Source organism: Globicephala melas, chromosome 18 (assembly GCF_963455315.2).
Source record: "Globicephala melas chromosome 18, mGloMel1.2, whole genome shotgun sequence".
NCBI lineage: Eukaryota > Metazoa > Chordata > Mammalia > Artiodactyla > Delphinidae > Globicephala > Globicephala melas.
The window spans coordinates 29955360-29980397 of NC_083331.1; the positions used below are offsets into that span (position 1 = coordinate 29955360).

Below are 25038 nucleotides of genomic sequence, written 5' to 3' on the forward strand. Positions count from 1 at the left end.
CTGACCTCAAATTTTACTTTCTTTCTAGACTTAATGGTTAAGGATTATAAACGTACAAGATAGAATTTGATTTTTAGAATACAGTGTTGGAAAATAGCTGAAAGCCCTTATATTTCTAAATTAAATGATGCTGTAATACATTTAGCTTTTTTGTCTATTTTCTGTTTGTTTTTCTATGTAAATACTGTTATTTTATTTCAGATTATTTGAAATGAGTTTTCAGACATCCTTGGAGCCTGGATAATGAAAATGTTATTTTCTATATTAAAACTAGTGTGTTTTTTATAGTGAATTAGTCATATGTTTATTAAAGGCCAAATGACTATTTCATTATGGTAATTATAAACAGACACAGCCTCTCACATTCCTACCTATTTTAATGAATGAATGCTGGCAGACATTATTAATAAACTCCTGATACTCTGCTACTGATTAAGTTGCAGACTTCTAAAATTGTACTTTGTGAAATTCTACAATAATAAACCAACTTTCTTTAGCCTGTTTTTACCACCCTCCACCCTCATTTCTCCTCCTTTGTATATCCTTTTGTTTTTCTCTTCCTCCTCTCTTTCTATTTTTCCCTTGCCTTTCTCCCTGCCTTTCTTTCCTTTCCAAAATTCTTCTTTTCTAACTTCCTATTGTTTTTCTTCTTTCATCAGAACAATATTTGGTAGCATTACCATCACCCAGTGCTCATCAAACACGCTGATACATACATAGAAACATTCATAGACACGTGTGCACACATACTCACATATAATTTAAAACAGCTCTTCACTCAATAGGAACTTAAAGTATCTTATTTTATAAGAACTGCCCAGAACTTTGATATTATGCAAAAAATTTTAGATACTGTCCCTATTAGAACAAGGGAAGAAAAGTTTTCCCAGTCAGTCTCCCTGTGTCTAACTGAATAGGGATCCACATCCTATGAGGTCCCACCTAATCAAAGCCATTAAAATCACAAGATTACTTATAATAGCCCTTATATTTTCTAACTAGAGTTTACACTTTCACTTTACATTTTACTTGCTCCTTAATACCCTGGATTCTGTTTTTCTGAAGTGTTCTAAGATACTCAGGCTTAGCTTTTAACTGACAGCAATAATGATGCATGTTTTTGACCAATTCAAAAAATGAGCTAGATGATTTTAAGTTTAAATGTGGAGTTTCTAAGTAATTTTAGTTTTTAAAATTGGCAAAACTCTTTTGCAAACATTTTTGCTCTTGGTGTTGGTTTCCATTATTACTTTTACTAGAACATAAAGTTATCCTTAAAGATAGATAGTTTGTTATGGAAACAATTAAGGTGCTTCACAGAATCTGGAAATTAGTAAAAACATGTTAATAAAAAATGTCTGCTACCAATTACTAGTTAAAGTGGATTAGAAATGAGAAATTAATCTACCTTGTTTACCTTCATCTTTGCATTTATTTTGACAAAGGTCATTTGAACAACAGCAAGAAAAGATTATAGATTAAGAAATTTGTGAGGGTTTTTCCTGTCCCCCAACTTCTAAAAGACAGTGAAACTTAGATAGTAGTTTAAGCTATTACTGTTAACATGTTTTTTCCAATAATAGTTTAAAAAGCCAAATAATTTAAATTATTACATGGGATTAAAAAAAAGAGTCCTGTTAGTTTAAATTAGCCTTATTTATAAGGAAAAATACATACTGCTCTACATTAAACCTTACCTTGGTCCCTCTGCTTCATGAATTGTACGCTCCTGTGTCACTGATACTTGCATGCTGGATGATCTTGTAGGAACCCATAGCTGCTTCAGAGCACAATGGTGTGACATGAAGTGAGGCAGAAAACAGGAGAACCTTTGTTGCTGAGTCAGCTGCAAGAAGAAGTAACGTGTATGAATGTACAGTATAGGGAAACCTATGAAAGATCTACTCTCTTTTTCGCAAAAGACTCTGTTCTACGGTACAAGGAGAATTCAGTTCTATTTGGCAGACATCCACGTCAGTTTGGAAGCAGCAAAAACAAACACAAAAACAAGCCTCGTTTCTCAGTGTCTTTACTCCCACTGCTTTAAGTAACATTTTAATTCTTACTTTTATTTTACTTTGTTTTTAATAACCAGGAAGTAACAGCCCTTTCCCTTGTATTGAGTACAATTTCCATAGTAAGGATGCAGATAAGGATGCACTATAGAGATGAGTCCGACCATAGGTGCCATGCCTGTATTTGTTACTGGTAAAATTTGAAGGAAAGGTTTTATATCCCTTAATTGAGGAGTGGGTGACTTTAAATGATGTTATATCAAGAAGGGCAAAGAATCCCAGCAGATGATGTAATTATGCTTAAAAATGAGTATTATTAAATAATTCATGCTTTTAATATGGAGAAATTAGGTCATTTTTCCACTCCTCCCACAAATATTCAATCTTAATATCTAAGTAATGAAACAACACAGACAGTGTTATCCATCCTGGTACTAACAGAGAATGCCAGTTATGACAGGCTCATTGTTTACTTTAACAGGTAATTTGTGGACCGGAATCATTTAATTGTTCTGAGTACATAATTACATGTCAGCAATTTCCAATTTAATTAAAATGTACAAATTTGAAGATTAAGGGAATTTTTGAATTATTAATCATTTTTCCACTAGGAAGTCTTGTTGCTCTGCAGGAGATTTGTCCAGTGTACAACTATACGTATTTTTTTCCTTCTCTTTCGCAGACAGACAATTTTCCCGCAGAGCCCAATTACATGGGCAGCAGGCAGCAGTTTGTTCAAAGGTAAGGCCTATTAAATAACTTTCTCAGCTTCCCCATTTGCATTCATGTCAAAATTGCTTTGCTAGAGATTACACTTCAGATTCAAACTCGTAGAGACAACACTTTCTCTTCTTTTTCTTTATATGTATTTCAGTAGCTCCACGTTTAAGGACCCAGAAAGAGCCAGCCTGAGAGACAGTGGGCACGGGGACAGTGATCAGGCTGACAGTGACCAAGACACTAACAAAGGCTCCTGCTGTGACATGTCTGTTAGGGAGGCACTCAAGATGAAAACTACTTCAACTAAAAGCCAACCACTTGAACAAGGTGAGTGAAGTCTTCCAATGCTTACAAAGTGTAAAGCTTAAGCAATCATTATAAACCTCATAGTACTAGAGTTGTAGTTTATCACCTTGGAATGGACCATTGACGATATAGCAAAAGGAACAGCAAGTTCTGAGGTTGCCTCAGACAGAAAGCAATTATTCAATACCTCAGTAACCACAGAAAAAGGAAGGCCATGGATTTTGGTCTGTAATCTTCTTAAGATGAGAACTTGCCCAAAGTCACTAGATTGTACTTATCTTTATGAACATTTTCCAGCCTTTGCTATTTTGCATTTTATTAAAGGAAAATATAGCATATGTTAGCTAGATATGCACATTTTAATATACAGATTAAGATGAATAAATTCAACGCTTTTAGGTGAAATGAAAACTCGATTGGAATTGTATAGCTCTTATCAGTGTTGATGTATTTTTAGTGTGGATTTTAGCTTCCAAATAGTTTTTCAAGAGTCAAATAACAGCTAAGCCAGACTTCTGGCTCCTTTTGATTTATGTCTAAGTCTTCCTGGATAGCAAATAAACATGAACTTGTTTACCCTGATAGAGTTAAAAAAGAAATACTTCTTCATAAATACATATGTTTTTTGCTAAAAGTCTATCTTCAATTTATTAGTTTGATATGCCTTTTTAAATTAATTTTGATATTTTTATTGTTTCAAACACAATAGAATATTTACTAATGATTCACCCAAAGAGAATTAAGCTAGTCTTAAGTGTGAGACTTAGATGTTGTGAATAAGCTTTTGTTATGTCCAATTATAAGAAATGAAAAGAGCTGTTGTATAAATCGAATTTCAGAATTACAAATGCATATTATATTAGTTAATATTAGTTTTCAAAATATTAATAGTATTTAAATATGTTTAATATTTATTTAAGTTTTATGAGAGACTACATTTAAGCTATATGGACATATTTATGTATTCTTCTAAGTCATTTAATGATTGGTGATTCATAAAGAGTAAATTTTTGACTCTAGTGCAGTCAGTCCTATCACATATACATCAGCAGATAGAATGCTTTTTAATTTCTCTATTCATGTTGAAATTTGAGTTCAAACACTCACACACATACATTCAATACAGAAATAAATTCATATATATATATACATATATATAAAAGTTTCTGCACTAAATATAATTACGCTGGCTTTATTTTAAGGATAACCTCACAAAAGCCTTCTTTTCTAAGTAATAAGTGCCAGATATGTCTTAGCAACTTTTTGCATAACAATGCAATATTGTTTTAAAAATTATTTTAAACAAAAGCTATTTGAATACTTATCTAATATTCACAGTTCCTGCACACTTGAATGTTTACTTGAAGTGAGTTAAGTGGTCTTGATGGGTTTGACTATGCAATATTATAATATATGAATATTTTAGGCACATTTTAAGTAATGGGTTATTGGATCTTGATATGTGAATGCATAGCCTAACAGACTAATCTATGTGTGTGATAAAGTGATTTACAGGTAATTCACTGGCCACTATTTGTAAAGCTGCATAGAGTAAGTAAAGAGTTTGCATTTTGTCCTATCTTCATGAGAAACTTTGTTAATTAAAAAAGCCTGCTGCTCACTATTAACTTTTTAATTCCTTTCCATCCACTGACTGAGCAATGTATTTGATAAGAATGAAAAAAAGACCCCTATAGAAAAATGAAATATATGTCTGAAAATGTAGTTTATACTGAAAAGCTGTTTTTTCCTATTTTGATATCAAAAAGTAATATCATAGAAAGGTGGCTATTGTTCTTAAAAGAAAATGTGGTTGACACATATTTTAATTAATATTACACATAAAATAATTGCTAGTCTATGAGTGAGAATGCCAATAGATATATCTCCTGTAAAACAAGTAGTTTCCACATATCCTTATTAACAAACACGAGAAAGTTATGAATCTGAAAGCCATACTTAGAAAGTAATCTCTGAATTTATAGGAGAGAGACTGACTTCTACTTTAACACATGATTTTGAAGGAGTATTTCATTGATTGATCGACAGATTTGATTCATCAATTCATTTATTTAATAAATATTATCAAATGTTTTCAATATTTAAGGAAAGTTAGATTTTTTGGGAACATCAAAAATAAATTTGACTTGAACCCTGCCTTCAAGAAACTGTATGTAACTAGTTGAGATGGGAGACCTTTCTCTGTTTGGCTCTCTCTCTCTCTCATATCTCCTCTCTCATCTACCTTTATCTGCCATCTATCTCCCTATCTATCTCTCTGTCTACCTCCAATCTGTCTTTCTCTCTCCATCATCTAGATAATCTTTTTGTCTTCCTCCTTCCCTCTCTCTCTCTCTTTCTCTTTCTTCTATGTATTTTATGCATACATCTATCTATCTACCTATCCAGATTCAGAGGAGGAGACTAGTATTTATTGAGTTTTTCCTACTTACCATAAACTGTGCCAACTTCATTTCAACATTAACATATTTAACCTGCAAACTCTAAGATAGTTATCATTTTTATCTTACATGTAAGAAAACTGAGCTTATGGGAAATTTATTAACCTGCCAAGCAGGTTGGAATTTTATCTTAGGTCCAGATATGCCTGGAATTTGTGTCTTTTCTGTACAACTTTATCCCCAAATGGGAGAATTAGCTCAAATATATTTTCTGATTCATTGCTATGACTAGATATCAAATAAACATTGAAGGATAAGTTAAAACTTAAGTTCATGTATGCGAACCTTGAGGGAAAACATCAAAATAGGTTATATTCATTGAATTATTCAGTGGTTAAAACATAATATCTTATTTAGTTTCCATTGCACTTATAGATAGGTGACTACTGTTACTCTCACATTTAATAGTTGTTAAGAAATTTTCTCAATGTTCTGTGCTATAAGTAGTGAAGTCAGCATTAGAAATAAAATAGCATGCCTTCAGGGTCTGCCCTCTTAACCAATACTTTATACTATTCACATAATGAATTGTTTACTCAGAAAAAAAAAATTAAAATGTTTGAAGAAGCAATCAGCCATTTTCTTGGTCAATGTCCTCTATTAATTTATTTGAAAAGCATCATGAGAGCCAATGCCAAATTAATTTAATGCACACCTACAAAGAATAATTTTCTTTACAGATGAAAGAAGATGACAGCCATATTCAAACAATTATCTCATGTCCAAGTTTCATATGTTAACCCTAATTTTTAATGCCTTTTAAAATACCCTAAAAAACATAAATAAATTTCCTTTAAAACAAAAGCTAAACAAAAAGAAACCTGTTTATCAGTCTTTTGCTTGTCCTAAAAATTTATAGTAGTGCCTTAATAGTTTTCAATTAAAAAAATCAGTAGTATAATTATATTTTATATTTTTATTAGTTTAATTGGCTTCTTTCCCTGTTTAAATTATCTCTATTAAGAAAAATAATGTTCTATTTTAAATTAAAATATTTCTTTAAGTTAGAAATTAAAGTAAATTTAAAAAATAGTCTTCATATTTTCAATGGAAATTTCTATGCTAATAATGATTTTCCTTTGCAAATAACTTAGTCCATTTGAGATTTTATTTTATTAGCTCAATTTTTACTGTTTTTCTTCTCTTTTGTGCTGTTAGATTTTTTCCATTTGTTCTGTTTCTGATATTTGTGTATTTTTGCTATCATCAGTTTAAGCATCCCAAATATACAGCACTAGTATGTGTTGCCCATTATTTTAGAAAAAAATATTTTAAAGGATTCAGTAGTTAAATGAAGGTGTGATGTACTGCACTACAGCTGAAGATAGCTTTAAGGATTTTATATTAATAAAACCTATAATAGAAAGAAGTTGTTTTAGCTTCTCTTAGTGTGATTAAAAAAAATCTCAAAGAATGTGCTTAGTATTTTCTTTTTCTATTTGAGTTCAGTTTTGTGCTCTGCCTCTCTGTTAGTCAATTAGATTTTTCCCCATACATTCCCTATCAAATATTAAATGTAGGTAGGTAGGTTAGTGGGGAGAGAGAGAGAGAGAGAGGGAGAGAGGGAGATAATAGGTAAAACAATCCATATGTTTTAGAATGTGTATGGTGCCATAGTAGCAAATTCCTTAGAAAGGCGCATATATATATATTTCTATTTAATAAGTCATTATTTATCAAAAAATGACACAGAAAATTGACCAAAATACATTTCATCTTATTCTTCTGATTTTATATTTTGGAATGACAAAAACTAATTTATATCAAGAACTAATAAAAATACATAATGTTACTTCTGTAAAGAAGAGTCACATACAGTTTTATAAAGAACAAAAGTCTTTCAAAAATTTTTTGTAGGTAAATTACTCTTTATACCTCAGAATATTATTTATACTTTGACTTCTTTATTTCTATCCATCAGAAACCTTGTAGAGTATTTTGATTGTTAGCAATAAGTGTTTTGTTTTTCTTTTAAAAGACTTAATAAGCTTTCCCCAAAATTCAGTAGTCTCTGTTGATTCCCAAATAATAAATGTGCAGTCTTTATAAATGCTGATTGGCAATTTTTCTGAGCTTGTTATTGATAGCTGTGTGACTGTTCTCAATTTTCCAAGGATAATCAGTCTTCTGATATCTTTATAATTAACTGAAACCAAGTCTTTGAATTGAACTCTGAAGCTAGTGGAGTAGCATTGTACATCGTGAGTACTCACATCCTGTGCTAGAGATTGCAGTGGATGCATCACCAGCACAGGATGTAATGCCCCGTGGGGGCCAGATGTTGGTCCCTTCCCTGGTGACTGGATTCCAGGACATTTCTGAGCCTCAGGAGTTGCTCCAATCAAATTCTTTTTCATTTCTCATCTTATTTACTTGCCTTATAATTTGTTTTATTCTCTTCAATTTTGTGCCTCCCCCGTTCTCTCTACTGCTAGAAAAATCTGACTTCTTAAATTACATTCTGGGTTCAAGACATTTCACAATGGAATCCCTGATTAAAATCTAATAAAACATAATCAATAGAAAATTGAGAATAATGGAAATGACAAATAAACTAAGTTTGCTCCAGTGAATTCAGTTTTAAAAGTAAATTGTGTTCTTAAGGGGTGCCTTCACTCTTCCCAGAGGACATTCTAGAAAACTACAAAAAATAAAGCTAAAGAATTGTTTTTTGCTGTCGTTCCTTTTTTTCTTTAAGTCAGTGTTTGAATTTTACTTGTGGGCTCCATATTCAAAACAGGATTAGGCTAGTTGGAACGACTTTAGTATTTGTTATAGGATTTCAGAGTTTGGCAAGGCTCTGAGCCCCACTTCTTCTAATTTTCCTCGTTAATTCACTGCATAATGACTGCAATTTCACCATATTTCTAATTATGTCTGGAAAGGAAACAGTTTAATGTTTGTACAACCTATACTTTACATGAAGGAGATATTTATGAAAGCAATAGTAGGGAAATGGGAGAATGGAAGTTGAGGTCCTTGTCCACTGAAGTGAGGGTGGAGCCATACATTCGGGATTTGGGAGGAGGTTATTGAGACAGAGGGCTGGGATGCTGAACACAAACTTGACCTACCTTGCAATTTCCCCTAGAACTGACCCTGAATAGAAAAGTACTAGCATAGTACTTTTATATTCTCAAGCTTCTGTTCTGTTTTCTCTTCTGCATTATGGTTACTGCAATCTGAATCTTCCAATCAAGCAGTGTCTTTTCCCAGGCCTACCCATAACAGGCAACAGCAAATCCACTTCTGCGGAAGCAAGAACATGAAGGAGGTGACTGTGTCCATCCTCTCAGCAGCCATCTGGCGATCTATGAAAATCATTTTTAAAATAAATTTTGCTATAAACTTACTAATAGGAAATTTGTCTTAGGAAGGAAATGGGAAATTACTGCCATATATTGGGGGTGGGAAGGAACTTTGAATATTTAATGCCAGAGAAGAATCATTTACACATTTTTAGAAACACTGCTGCTTTATGATTTGCATACGTGGTATTTAGGAAATTGTATTATTTGTCAAGAATTCATATTATTTTCAAGTCCTGTAAGTTTTTATTAGGCTGCATCTATCCAAGAGCAGGGTAATATCAATTTTATCACCTCCCTGTGCTATCTTTTAGGGCATTCCCAATTCATCTGGCCTTACATTTTACTAGACAAAATATTTCTCAAACTGTGAGCACTTTCACTTTGTTTTTGCTTACCAGGCTTTGCAACCGTCCCACAGTTCACCTAACTTTAAAAGTTTCAATGACATCTCTTTTCTCGTGTGCAAACATCTGCTTCCAGAATCCAGCATCTGGTATCATGAAAATAGAGAGATTTTATCACCCTCACATTTGTTGCTCATCGTAAAGCCTCTCTAACAAGTGTTGCATGATTTACTATAGACTCACTGTGATTTTGAGATTCTCTTGCTTTTAGTAAGCACAGCAATGACTTTTCCTGAAAGATTCCAATTAGGAAATGTTGGAACAGTATTTCCCAAACTTTTGACACTCATTTTGCCTTATACTTGGGACAGGGGAACCCTCCCCAGCCTTAGAATTACACACTCTCTCAAATATTTCCCAAAAAAACAGAGGATTTTACTTTTTGTGTTTTTTATAATATAAATAATGACAATTTCTTTTCATTTTTATAAATAAAATTCTATACTAATATTACATACATTTTTTATGAAAGCAGGAGTGTGTCCATAAATTCTAAAAATATAAAATAGTTATCAGCTCATCTGTTAATTAAGAACTGTAAGAAAATAATGTTATTAGGTCTAAAACTTCTCCCAGCAATTTCCTGTTATTTCACTTTAATAGCATGTTTAATATTGCAGGTTCTCTATTCTTTTGAAAGCCGTATTACAAAACATTAGGGTAAGAATCCTTGAAGTATAATTCCCCTATTGTGTAGATAAGAAAACAGATTAAGTGATTTCCATGGGGTCTTCAAGTTAGTGACAGAGGTAGCACTAGTTCCAGGTTTATAATTTTCTGTCTAGAGCCCTTTGCATCCTTCTGTGTAATTTCTATGATACATTAATAGAGACCTCAAAGCCTCTGAACAGGTACTTCAGATTTGTCGTCACGCTTCTTTTCCTTATTAACTTGAAGATGTCAACTGCCAAGCTTCAGAGCTTCATTCTTGATTCTTTCATATATATTGAATAAGTATTTCACATATTCATATTTTTAATATATATTGAATAAAAGCTCCAAAAGGTCAATTAAATGTATTATTCCAGAAGTTAGATACTGACACTACTGGATTATTTGTCACTAAGCACTAAGATGTAAATATTTCTTCAATCTGGACACAGTACCTATACCTGTGCTACCTGTGGGTACTTGATACTTTCTTAGTGTGCTGAGGAATGGTGGTGCCAAGAGAGATTTTCAGTCATTCATTCGTTTATTCAATCACTTAAGTTTTCTTCTAATAAATGACTGTGCTCGGGATACAAAGATGCACTCAAGCACAGGCTGGGTCCTCAAGAAGCTCACACTGTATTAAATAAATTCGACATAAAAACCATGAGTTTGGTGCAGTGAGAGAGAGATATGTCCTGAGTATTAATGGAGTCAGGAGAATGGAAACCCGGCCCAGAGTTGGAGGCTCAAAGAACATTCCTGGAGAAGAACACATCTGAGCTGACTCTTCAAAAAATGTTTGGCTTACTTGGCAGAGTGAAGTTGGGAGAGGGAAGATGATGGGCACTCTCAGAAACATAGGTGAAAGGAAGCAGTGCATGGCAAGCTGCTGTTAGAGGCATGTGAGTAGTGATGTTAAGAGTGGGAATGGCAGGTAGAGACTGGGAAGGTAAGTAGAAGCCCAATGATGGGACCACTGAGAGGCAGCCCTTGGAGGTTCAGGAGGTGGCAGTTCAAACTTTCATTTTAAAGGGATGATTTTTATGACAATGTCTTGGGGGATGGGAATACAGTTAGGAAGCTGGGCAAGTAATACATGGCAAGGCAAAATGAGGCCTAGAGTGGTGAAGAGGTAGTAAGAATGGAACAAAGTGAAAGATTAAAAACTTCTTTTAGTACACACCACTACTTTTATGATTCTAATGAATTGCTTAGAAAAAAATCATTTGATGCCCAAGTAAATGTAATAGCACTTGAATTATTTAATGCATTTAAGTAAGCTTTTATGTAATATATACCATATATATTAAATTAACACATAAATATTTGAAACTTTTAGCATTTTCTCTAAATGACCAATGCTTATTTCTATATAGGAATCGATTTAATAAAGAAATTTACCATTCAAGGATGCTGGGGAAGAAAACAAACAAGCCAAAAACTTCAGTTAACCAGATCTTTGAGAAAACTTTCAGAAAGCAGTAAGGTAGTATAAAACTTGCTGTGATAGACATTAGGATTGTGATTTGGATAACTGAGTTCAATTTACTAAATGGTAAAAACAGGGTGAGATCATCATGGGGAAAACATTTGGGAAGTAAAAAGAGTTTAGATGAGTAACAGAAGAGCCAACTGAAAATTACAGTTTGGTAATGGGAGGAGAGGTGGGGGGTATAAACATAGAAGCCATTGATATGGGATCATACTTAAAGTAAACTGATGACAGGGATTATTGGGAGAAAAGAGAATAGAGTCCAGGACAGAATCCTTCAGAACACAACAGTAAGAAGTTGGAAAGGAGAAAAGTTCAACAATTGTTCAATCTGAATGAGACATAATCAGTATGTTGTGTGACAATCCAAAATCTGGAGACCAACTAGATGAAGTATTTGACTGAAGCCAAGAGTTTTTAGATTTCATTTACAGACAACATAATTGAGAGCCAAATTAAATCAATTCATTAAATCAATTTGGACAACTCTGTTTTTATTTAAAACAAAATGATACTGAGCTTGCTTCTGTTTTATGGTTCACAAACTAGTTCTGAGGACAGTCCCAAATATGTGATCTGGCATCACTGGCATTAAATGTATGACTTCCAGAGCTCACCACTTCAAAAAAAGGAACATTTACTTGGAATCATATATTTTTTAAAAATAAATCTATTTATTTATTTTTTATTGCATTGGGTCTTTGTTGCTGTACGCGGGCTTTCTCTAGTGGTGATCAGGGGCTACTCTTTGTTGTGGTGAGCGGGCTTCTCATTGCATTGACTTCTCTTGTTGTGGAGCACGGGCTCTAGGCGTGTGGACTTCAGTAGTTGTGGCTTGTGGGCTGTAGAGCACAGGCTCAGTAGTTGTGGCACATGGGCTTAGTTACTCCATGGCATGTGGGATCTTCTTGGACCAGGGCTTGAACCTGTGTCCCCTGCACTGGCAGGTGGATTCTTAACCACTGTACCACCAGGAAAGTTCAGCAATGTGATTTTCATTGGTGAATTGCAGTGCAAATTATTTCCTCTTATGTTAAAACTCTGTTTATGAATAAGAGAAAGAAAGGGGTAAAAAGTAGCTAAAGAAGGTGGTATTACAGATGGAAAATGCTTTAATTATTCAAGGTATCTGAGTATCAATATACTGAGGTAAATGATCCACCTAGAGGAATTATTGAAGGATTGGATGAGATAGATGTTATTCCAGTATAATGGGGATGCTAGCTTTAAAGTGAAGATAAACTTTTTCTGTAAAGGAAAGAAAGGAGAAATAAATTTGAAAAGATAAACAGTGATGTGTAGGCAAAGGGAAAATAGTTGTAGGTTCTGATCTCTATAAAATGGAAAGCAAATTTCATCAATCTCATTATTTCACAAAAAACACGTATTATATAAACAACACTCAGATTTGCAAAAAGCCAGAGGAGCTCATACAATTACCAAGATAATCTATTGCAAGATGAACACCTGTCAAAAACAGATACAGCTATTATTTCATATTTATATTTGTTAAAAAAATAAGAAATAGGAACATATAATGTATCAAACCAAATACATTAACATATTTAAATTAACTCCTCTTGTACTTCTCAATTTTATAGCTCCCAAGGAGTCTTTAAAGCTGATGTTTTGATGTGTAGGCCTATAGTATAGATGTTTTCTAGAATTAAAAAAATTTTCAAATTTTAGAAAGATGATGTATTGCATACACCATGTATTATGTAACATCCCCACTGGGAACTGTACCAGTACTCACAATGAAACACATGATCAGTTTTGTAGAGAAAAGTCTAAATATTCACATTAAATTGAATAAATGAATAATATAGATAGCCCATGTCAGTTCAAGTCAATTTTACCACCGAATGAATAGCAAAATAACTTCCAGACCTGAAATTTTTTTGGATTTCAAAATGGACAAGAGGGCTTCCCTGGTGGCGTAAGTAGTTGGGAGTCCGCCTGCCGATACAGGGGACACAGGTTCGTGCCCCGGTCCGGGAAGATCCCACATGCCGCGGAGCGGTTGGGCCCGTGAACCATAGCCGCTGAGCCTGCGCGTCCGGAGCTTGTGCTCCATAACGAGAGAGGCCACAACAGTGAGAGGCCCGCGTACCACAAAAAAAAAAAAAAAAAGGACAAGAAATTTAAAATTTTTACTTAATTTGCATATTGGAGCTTTTCCTTCCTTAAATTCTTGACAGTTAGTTATACTAATGATGATCCCAGTAGTAACATGATGAAAAAAAAAATCTACCAACAAGAGAAATGATTTAATCCAGTTTCCTATTAAATCATAATAGAAATCTGCAGTGGGGGATGTCTTAAATCAAATATAGACAAAAATATTCTATCACCCCTGTAATCATTTTAATGTGATAAATATTTACTTTGGGAAGATCACTCAAATGTTTCATCCTGGAACATTTAAATGTTTAATCATGTCATAAGAACATTTTGAGTAGTACTTTTGGAATTTGCAGACAGGTAACAAATGCACTCCCACCTCTGATACAGGGTATATTTTTGAAACAAAATACATATTTCATGGAGATTGATTCATCTGCCCTGGATTTTATTTTCTTTGAGGTTTTGAATATTTATACTGAGGGATGAAATTTTGTTTTGTTTTTGTCCCGGGCCATTTCCTTCCAATTTTAATTACTACGTTTATTACATAATGTCCTTTATATAGACATCTGAACTTTTTCCCCTCCAGGCTAACATTTTTAAAGATATTTAAAAGAAGGATGGCAAGAAAACTTCAGAAAATTTTAATACATGCAGAACGACTTCATGATGTACATAGGTATTACTCCACACTGTTGGAAAACAATAGAAAATAGTTTGAATCTTAAGTAAATATATGTGATTTTTTTTTTTTTTTTTTTTTTACTCATGGAGTGTATTGTGACTCTTGCTCAGGAGTGACTCTCATTACCATTAAAATATGAATAAATTAATACAATGCATATTATTTCAGTACCCACGTATATGACTCTGCCTTCAAGGTGTTTGGTTTTTGAAACTGTCATTCCTCTATCCATCTAGCTATAGTTCCATTTGTTAAATACTGTAATATATGTAATAAATAAAAATAAAATTCTGCTAGAGAAATGAATAAAGAATTACTTCATGAATTAGATGTGCCTTTAATAGGATCTTGAAAGTAGAGTAGGACTTACAGGACACAGATGAATTGAATATTTGAAGCTGGGATAATAGCATGATCCAAGATCATGCTAGAGATATGACAAGTCATAGCATGATCCAGGACTGACAAATAAGTATGGATATTTTTATTGGAGTATGACATGTAGAGTTATAATGGAGAGAAATTGGACCAAATAAATGGACTAAGGTCAGATTATGAAATACCTTAAATTCTGTACTAAGAAGCTTGAATCTGATTATATAGGCCATTAAAAACTTTATTTTGAGTACAGTTAACTGATCAGAATTTCGTTTTAGAAGATTCAATTAATAATATACCATAGGAGCACTGGAAATCAAAGGAGCCCAATGGCCAAGACGGATCATTCATCAAATTTCAAAAGGACAGTGGCATGTTTAATATTTCCTAATTTTTGTATATTATAATGTAATTTAATTGCTGAGCCCAAGAGTTTTTATTGAAATCATTCTGAGCAATAAATGTAACTCAAAAGAAAGATTACTCAGTTCAAAATACCATCTATTTGTATTTGTCAAGTATGATCAAAGTTGATTTTTCTCTTTCATTTTTATTTACAGCAGAGCTGAAAACCCTACCTTAAATATGAATCCTAATGAAACCCTTAAAAGATTATAAATATATAACAAACTGTGTGGACTTATTCAATCAGATAACAAAAGAACAACTAATAGTTACAGGCAATTAAAAAGAAAAAAAAAATTGAATAGCTACTTTATGTCAAGTACCGCACCAAGCACCTTTAAGCAAGTTTGTCCTCATGGCAAGCTGAGGAGATGGCTGTTATCTTTAATAGGTGAAAAACCTGAGCATAAAGAACTGATGTAACTTGCCCGTAGTCTAGGCCCTCTGCGGTGTAGCAGTTGTCTGCCTGATGTCATGACTGTGCTCTCTTCATTCTAGTTCCATTTCCTTATTTACAGTCTTCAATACCAATGTGAAAAGAAGAGTTCACAGAAAAGTTATACTAATATTTCTAAATTGAAAATAAGGTTGAAATTAGAGTTGAATGCGATTATCTATGCCTAAGTGAATAGAGTTATGAACAGTTCTTCAGTACCATATATAGTCATCTCATTGCCATTATTTTATTATTATTATCTTTGTGACTTCCTCTGCAGCAGTATCTAATACTGAGACTATTGTTTTTTGATCCATATATAGATGATTTGCCTTTACCTCAAATAACCTTTATTTCATTGCTACATATTGTGCAGTTAACTTAGGCACTGGACAGAAGGCACAAAACTTGCCATGCTAACTTGTTGATACCAATTGGAAAATACTTTAATTTCTATATACTTATAAAAGTCACCTTCATATGTGACGGTCATTTTATTAATGTGTGATCACTGTTAAACACAGAATATAACAAGGTAGTTCTAGATATATGTTCTATCTCACCATTCATTTCCATTAAGTTTGATAAAAAGGTACTTTTGCTATTTTTGAGTAATAAATAAAATACATTTTGTTTTTTGAATGCTGTCTGTATTAAGCTTTAACATTAGTTTACTTTTAAACCTATGACAAACTACTTAGAGTTATGTTATATACACAAATTTAATCCCACTTTATTCATAATCTACATTTTGTAATACACTGTAGTCCCTATGTTTTTTTGTTTTGTTTTGTTTTGTTTTGTTTGCGATACGCGGGCCTCTCACTGTTGTGGCCTCTCCCGTTGCGGAGCACAGGCTCCGGACGCGCAGGCTCAGCGGCCATGGCTTACGGGCCCAGCCGCTCCGCAGCATGTGGGATCTTCCCGGGTCGGGGCACGAACCCGCGTCCCCTGCATCGGCAGACGGACTCTCAACCACTGTGCCACCAGGGAAGACCCCGTATGTATTCTTAAGAAATGTCACAGTTCTCCAAGTATTTGATCAAAGTTTTTGTTCAATTAAAATGGAGCAGAAAAAAACTTGAATAAATTCCATTTACCTCATATTTTTCCACCCCAAAACTGCCAACACATTTTTTTCTACTTTCTCAAGCCCTCCCAACCAGCCCTTATAATTCCAGTTATTGGTACCACCATCTACCTAGTCACTCCAGTCAGAAACAAAGGAACTCCTCTTATTTCCCTTCTCTTCCTCACCCCAGCATGTACCATTAATTCCTATTGTTACCACAAGCCAAGTCTACTTCTTTGTTTCACCTCTAGTGTATTCCCCCATCAGAGGCTACCTCTTTTTCACACCACCATACCTTCCCAGGGTAGGTGGTCACCTGCTTCCCTTGCTGTCTTGTTTGAGATGTAAGTTCAAACATTTCACTCCAATTAAAACTCTTTAATGGCTTCCACAGAGTACTTGAAAAAAAATTAGACTTTTAACCTTGGCCAGTAAACCCTCCCCTTTTGTCATTCTCTTACTAGCTCACTATACACCAGCCATGGAAGTCTTCTTGCAGTTTCTTCTTTTCTTACTCAAGAAAGAGGCTTCTAGTGTGGAAAGCTTTTTTTGCATTAACGTGTCTCCTTCAAGAATCTGCATGCTCTGTGTGCGATGGAGATACTTTTATTCTCCAATGTATTACCAATATTTGGTTTAAAAAAAAGGGTTATCAAGGATTAAAACTACAGATTAAGAAGAAGATTTTAGGGAACTCGAAGTCATTGGATAAATGTTAAAGGATCTTGATCTGATAAATAACATGATATTGTATTAATCTTTAGAGAAGCCAGTTCTTCTATAGTTAGAAACAAATCCAACAAACAGTTAATGACTTCCAGTAATTGAATTATGCACATTTAAATTGAATCATCTCATTTACCATGCACAATTTTAAATAATTTTATAAGATAGGCATTGCCGTTTCCATTTTGAATAGAGGAAATGACCAATCTAAGGTCATCGAACTTTTATGTGGCCAAGCCAAAATTTTAGCCTAGGGATCTGATTCTAATTTCATTGGTCTTTTCATTTTTTCACAGTAGCAATGGCCACATGAGAAGGAACAAGGTTGTAACCAGTCTAAGTGGTAGTGAAAATAAGAGGTAGTCATTGGGATGAAAATGTTTGGAGAATATAGATCCTAACATCTGGGTAGGGAGTAAGAGAGAGTCATCAAATTTTTCAATGTTAAAAACTTCCATCATGTCTTAACAATATGGTTGGGCTATTTAATAGTATTGGCTGGCTAAAGCAGCATGCAAAGTACATGGTGCAATAGGAATGGGTGAAAAGAGAAATGAAAAAAGTGAGTACAATCTATTTGAAACATATGATTGCTGTATTTGAAATATGTGACTACAGGCACTCAAAACATACTGTAATATTGAGGGAAAGATGGGCAAATTTGGGTTAGCTTTTGAGTGTCCATTATTGATATAGTACTATATATAGAAAAATTAGAGCAAGTAGATAAACTGACATGTTAAGGAAGATGGTAAAGCAAATTGTTACTTTGAAACACAGGAGACAAATCAGTAAAATGAAAGCTTATCTTGTGAGTAAATTCAACAACAGAACCTTAGATGAGGCAGGTAAAGATTCCACAGGGCTCAGAAGTGTCCTTCATATTACTGGGCCCAGAGCTACATTTGCAATAAAATAATTAGATTTGAATTCCAGCAAATAGTGTTCATTTATTTGTGAAATACTGATACTGTTGGCCACATACATGTACTGATTTTTAAAATTGTCAATTTATATAAGTCCATCTAAAGTAATAGAGGTGTGATAAAAATAATAATGAAAATGAAAGCTTTGCCAAAAGTGATAATAGACAATACTAAGTAAAGGAATAACTGAAAGTACTCATACATTGAATAGTTACTAAAAAGAAGGATAAGTGTACTACTTCAGGGCATGATGTGAGATCCCCTTGAGTTTATACTTTAAGAAGAACATATATTTAAAATAACAAAGATTAAAGAACCAACACTCCAGAAGCCAAAGCTTTCCAGATTTCTTCCTTGAATTTTACTGAGAACACCAGTGTTATGTTTTTGTTCCCTCTTTTCTTCTATAACATATTGAGATTTAAAAAAAAAAACTAGGCTACATAAAACTTCAGAGGTTAGGAAATACATCTACTAGATTTGTTTTTGTGAGACATAACTCTGACTTTCTATATTTTGATTATTAAATTTATTTTCTGTTTTATACCCACACATATTTATATGAAAACATACATGAGCTTATATATTTGTATATATATTTTCAAAATTTGAATGACAAAAGCTTATTTTTTTAAAAAATTACACTTAGCCTATATCCACTAGAGTATCATTAACTTCTCCAATGTATTGTAATTGTGCCTGGAAATTGTACCAGGTTACTAGAGACTTGCCCTTGAAATTACAAAATGTATCAACAATATATAATAATGCATTTTCACATAGATTTATTAGCACAAGAGTATTCAAAACCCATTAACAACCTAATTATTTCTGTGTTCACATGACAATATTTTATTAACCATCATTCAAAAACATTTGAATGTTGAAAAGAATAAAAGAAGAAGCTTTTTAAAAAGCCATAATCCAAGTTATTTGTTTTTAGGTTATGGGTAATATGTTTTTATGAATAGAGGTTACCTATTTTGCCTAATTTGTTTTTGGAATTATGTTATGAATATAAATATGTACATTCATTTCAGTATATTTATTACTTACATATCATCAGTTCATTTGAACACTCAATACATTTGTTAATACCATCAATGTTTGAGTGATTTGCTATCATTTTCTTCAGATGTAACCAATTTTTCTCCGATATCAATTCAATATTGTTAAACTACTCAATTTTTCTTTAATAATACAGCACAGTTATTAACTCTGTCTGGGGGAGAACCTATGTGCCTCACAAATTACTTTAAAAAGGATTCAGATTTCTATTTGGATTCAAAGACATACTGAAATTCAAATGAGTCAATAGTATGTTGCCATATAAATCCTTATTAACATCTTCAAGGATAAATAGATATGATAGATAGTAATTAGTATGTTATCTATAATTTGTTTCTAATTTATTTAAGGGAGAGTAAAAGTAGTTTGTTCCCTTAGAACTGTTAAGTACCCCTTTATAATTGTGTTTATGCTCTTAATGTGCAATATCTATTAAAAATATTTGACAAGGTAGAAAACTCTACCTAGTAATAATTATACTGATATATAAAGCATTACTGATGATTCAAAGTGGCATATATGTTTTCTATCCTCTTAAATATAGTTTACATGAAAGGAGTCAATATTTATTTGTGCCAGACATTGTACATGGCACTAGGGAAAGAAATTATTCATGAAACAGACGTAAGTCCTGATCTTTTGTTGTTTACCTCAGTAGATGTTTGTGTTATTCAAAGCTCTTGGAACATCTAATTTGACTTTTTGTTAATGAAGCATACAAACAAAAGTGTTTTGTTAGTCTGAAAAAACACCTTAGATCTACCATACGAAAATCAATGAATATGTGAAAGTAAACTTTAAAAATTAGGTGAGATAAAAATGTACCTATCTACAGCTGTGGAAGCTATAGGATGGAATTTTTATTCCCTTCATACAGATAAAAATATTGAGGAATGATATCCTGCATGGAATCCTTGAACAGAAAAATAACATGAGCTAAAAACTAAGGAAATGCAAATAAAGTATCAATATTGCAAATAAAGTATCAATATTGGTTCATTAATTGTGACAAATGTACTATATGAATGTAAGATGTTAAAAATAGGCCAGCTGGGTGTGAGACATAGGGAACTCTGTAGTATCTTCTCAATTTTTCTGTAAATCTAAAACTGATCTAAAATTTTAAAGTTTATTTTAAAAATTAATAACTTTGGAAGAAATAAATTGAGGATACCAAATTGTGCAGAACTTTAGATGTTAACTCAAGTATTTGAGCATTTTTAATGATCAGTAGGAAGCCAAATATGTGGGCAGGAGCCTAACATAATTAATGTAGCTATTTAGGGACACCTTCTTCTACAACTGCACAAATTGTAGGAAGGGAGTGGTGGCTTCCAGGAGAGCAATCTGATTCAGTAATTTCCCTATAAAGTGCTAAAGGCAGAATTCATGTGGTGGTCAGTGTGAATGGAAAGATAAAGACTTGACACAATACAAATAAGTAATTAACAGTATTTGGCAGTTTATTGGATATGAAACCTAGCAGAGAAACAAAGTCTGGGTGATTTAGAGGAGAGATGTATAACATAATAAACTGAATATAGAATAAGAAAGTAATATGTAGTTTAGACTTAGAAATTACAGTTGCTGGTGTTGTATTAGTTAGGGTAAAAGAAGATATATTTGAGTCCCCAAGGTTAAAAGAAAGTTTAATCATTTCCTCCAGGAATGTCTTATGGTTAAATAATCTGAAATCTTTTGAGCAATGAACAAGGAATGTCTGGACTTTTTGAGCCCAGAATGTCACTGTGGTCTGTTTCACAACCTCTTGTTTTGATTGTTTGTTTGTTTGTTTTGCGGTACGCGGGCCTCTCACTGTTGTGGCCTCTCCCGTTGCGGAGCACAGGCCCCGGACGCGCAGGCCCAGCAGCCGTGGCTCACAGGCCCAGCCGCTCCGCAGCATGTGGGATCTTCCCGGACCGGGGCACAAACCCGTGTCCTCTGCTTCGGCAGGCGGACTCTCAACCACTGTGCCACCAGGGAAGCCCTCACAACCTCTTTTTGTCATGATAATGATTGTGCTTTTATTTTAAATATTAACATGTTCTCAGAAGCACATAGTGAACCATAACCTCTTAATGGATAAACTAAGAATTAGGAATAAAATAGGAAAATTTCCAGCTGCCAGATATCTCTTAATCAGTAATATGTATTCAGAATATTAATTAATGGTTATAATAGAAGTCTAAGCATGGCACATTGCTCCAATTCCACATTCATTTGACAAAATGAAATTTTCGCTGGTTAACTTTTATTTTATTCTCATTTACATTTCTACCCTTGAATATTAAAGGTAATTTTATGTTCTGTATTTCATAAGTGGAAAATAAATTACTTCTGAAACTTTTAAAGAAGGGTAAATGGTTGGAATTATCAAATTTGAAAGTGACCCACAAAACACCAGTAATGACTTGAGAGAGAGCACTGAAATATATTCCCATTGTGTGGAACAGTCCCCTTGATGTCAATGAAGGTTCCTAGAATGTTTCTGTAGGCCTTTTGAAGTCTTCACATTAGAAATAACTGTTTGATTAAACACAATCTCAATTGGATTTAAATTTGCATTTTATAGACTTGACTGACTCTTTAGGGTCATTCTTATTGAAAGAAACCAACTCTTCATTAACAAAAATTCTAAAATTGTTTCATTGAAAGAATAGCTATGCAGTAGTTCTCTGGGTGGGGGAGGGGGCTCACATTCATTGTTGATGTGTATTGTGCTTTTCATTTGGATTCAGTAAAGTGTGACATAACTTTATGATTAAAATGGATAAAAGATGTATACATTTGACTGCTACTTTGACCATGAATACCTGAAAAGAATAATGGGATTTTTGTCCACACAAGAGGATGGGTTACAGACTCTCTTGTGGTGCACTGTTCCCTTATAAACCACCATTAGTATGTCTAAAGCTGAATCTGTGGAGGGAACGCCCCCAGGAAGGGAATCCTGGAGCATGATACATTATTTTCCCTAATCAGGTTAAATATAATCAGGATGGTTAGAATCCCATGAGAATATTTGGTCAGGATAAGCTGTGTAGAGAGAGATTGTTCATTTAGATCACTTATAGTGCAGTGGGGTACAGACAGCTTTGGAAATTTTTCCTCTGCTGAAAAAACTTAGTCCATTCACTCCCCTACCCCCTTTCCATTTTCTCTGAAATCTTAGAGGTCATGGGTCTTTTTGCACAATTAGGTAATTAGTGTATTTATTTATTTATATTTTCTCTCTTTTTATTTTTTTATTGAAGTATAGTTCATTTACAATGTTGTGTTTAATTTCTGCTGTACAGCAAAGTGATTCAGTTATACAGATATATGCATTTCATATTCTTTTCCATTATGGTTTATTATAGGATATTGAATATAGTTCCTTGTGCTATACAGTAGGACCTGTTGTTTATCCATTCTATATATATTAGTTTGAATCTGCTATTCCCAAATTTCCAATCCATCCCTCCCCCACTCCTCCTCCTTCTTGGCAACCAAGTCTTTTCTCTATGTCTGTGAGTCTGTTTCTGTTTCATAAATAACTTCATTTGTGTCATATTTTAGATTCCACATATAAGTAATATCATATGGTATTTGCCTTTCTCTGTCTGACTTATTTCACTTAGTATGATAATCTCTAGTTCCATCCATGTTGCTGCAAATGGCATTATTTCATTCTTTTTTATGGCTGAGTAGTATTCCATTGTATATATATACCACATCATCTTTATCCATTTATCTGCCAATGGACATTTAGGTTGCTTCCATGTCTTGGCTATTGTAAATAGTACTGCTATGAACATAGGGGTGCATGTATCTTTTTGAATTATAGTTTTGTCTGGATATATGCCCAGGAGTGGGATTGCAGGATCATATGGGGATTAGAGTTCTCTTCTACATTTTCACAGGGCAGGGACCAGGGTGAGGTCAGTGAGCCAGTTGCCTGAGGCATAGAATTCAAGGGGGCATCAAAATTCTCAGGAATCCAGGTAAACTATATTCGAATGGAATACTTTTCAAAAATCAAGATTCAATGCACAAACCATGATGAACAAAATATCAAAATTTTAGAGGTCAATGCCATGCTGAGGTATTTTAGAGCCTGAGGCTAAAGGAAAAAATGTGCTCCTTTTAATAGACACAAACTCATCAGTAGTATTTTCAAAATATACCTTTTTGCTTATTTCAATTTTTATTGAGAGAATAACCATATTTGACCATTTCTCCTGTCCAAGGGATAATTTTGAATAATTTTGAATTAGCTTAAGCTGATGTAAAATTATAATAAATTAGGTTTGGGTATAAATAAAATGTTTAAATTAAAAATAATACTGTGAATTTTAATACACCAAATTTTCAATTTTTCATCATTTTTTCAACTACTTTAATGTTCTGGGAAAATTCACCATTTAAAAAATACACAAAATCGTGTATATTGGGGTGCACAAGTTTTCCTTTCCTTTTGCCTCAGGCTTCAATATGGCTCATATTGAATATGGCTGCTACTGCTTTTTCACTTACTTAGTTCAGAATTTTATATTAGTTAACTATTCTTTTTTTTTGAATTTTATTTTATTTTTTTATACAGCAGGTTCTTATTAGCTATCTATTTTATACATATTAAGTAGTTAGTGCATTTAAAAGTTCTTTGGGAAAAGTGTTTTTATACAGCAAGTATAATAAACGTTCCATTTTTGTACTAATCAACACATAATAACACAACTTTTATTTATCTATTTTTTTGGTCAGGGAAAAGCAAATTTAGTGACTATTATATCTGAGACTGATCTTTCTCTTGAGCTCAAATTTTTTTTTATTTTTTGCAAATACTACTGACATTTAATTATCAGTTACAGTTGCCTAAATATTTGCAGAAATGTATATTATATAAAGTTGCTTTAATATATCATCAAATGCACAGGAGACTTGAAACTTTCTACAACTTCATAATGGATGTTAGGTCAGGAATCAGTATACTCTGTTCTAGTCTTGGTTCAGTAGTATACCAGTTGCATATGTGTGTCTTTGACTCTGACCTTAACTTGCTGGTTCTTAAATGCCTTATCTATAAATGGAAGGACCAAACCAGATTATCTCTAATATACCTTACCACCATATAATGTTCTATTATACACAGACATAAGGAAACTGAAAAGTTTTGCCACTGTAAGACTGATTTTGCAGCCTCTGCTTGAATTCTGATGATTATTTTCTCAGTATAGAAATATGATTAATTTTACATAGGTAATAGCAATAAGAATTCATTAGAGAATTTATTTGTACCATCACAAATTCTCAGCAACCCTGTTGTTGCTAAATTATAAGGACAATGACATATTAATAAATATTTCTGAGTAATAAGGTTCATTTACATAACACGTTTTTACTGAGTATTTATAATAAGCCAGATACATTGTAGAAAGAGTAGACAGGAGTCCTCATGGAGAATATGGCTTTCTAGCCACCATACCAAAAAAATGGGGCAGTAGAGCCATGAAGGAAATGAGGAAGTACAGCCAGGTAGCTCTCTGGAGAAGAGTTCCAAGCAGAGAGAATGACCAGTGCAGTTCCTGCTAGTCTGGTGTATTGAATAAAAAGCACAGATTCCAACACGGCTAGGGCAGAGGAGGTGAGTTTGAGGCAAAGGATGTGTCAGATAAGGAGGAGAGAAGATGGTAGATGGACAGTATTAGGACCATAATGGAGAGGACACAATTCCTGCTTATTTATCTTACTGATGATGCTTATGATCTGTTTATTGAAAGAATCATTGAAATAGGGTTCTCTTATAGTAAAATACAAAACTTTTGTGGGAATTATAGATTATAATAAAACTTGCCTGGAGATTAACTTTGTA

At 33.3% G+C, this 25038-nt stretch overlaps 1 protein-coding gene across 3 annotated transcripts in view; it reads left to right on the forward strand.

Annotated features, from left to right (window-relative positions):
• Nucleotides 1-25038, forward strand: part of PCDH17 (protocadherin 17) — a 110931-nt gene that overhangs the window by 34477 nt on the left and 51416 nt on the right. For 2 of the 3 annotated variants that reach the window (XM_060287943.1, XM_030830354.2), the window contains exons 2-3: nucleotides 2698-2756; nucleotides 2890-3062. In XM_060287943.1, coding sequence (XP_060143926.1) covers nucleotides 2698-2756; nucleotides 2890-3062 — 232 coding nt within the window. The remainder of the gene's footprint in view (nucleotides 1-2697; nucleotides 2757-2889; nucleotides 3063-25038) is intronic. The other variant, XM_060287944.1, reaches the window with a different exon arrangement.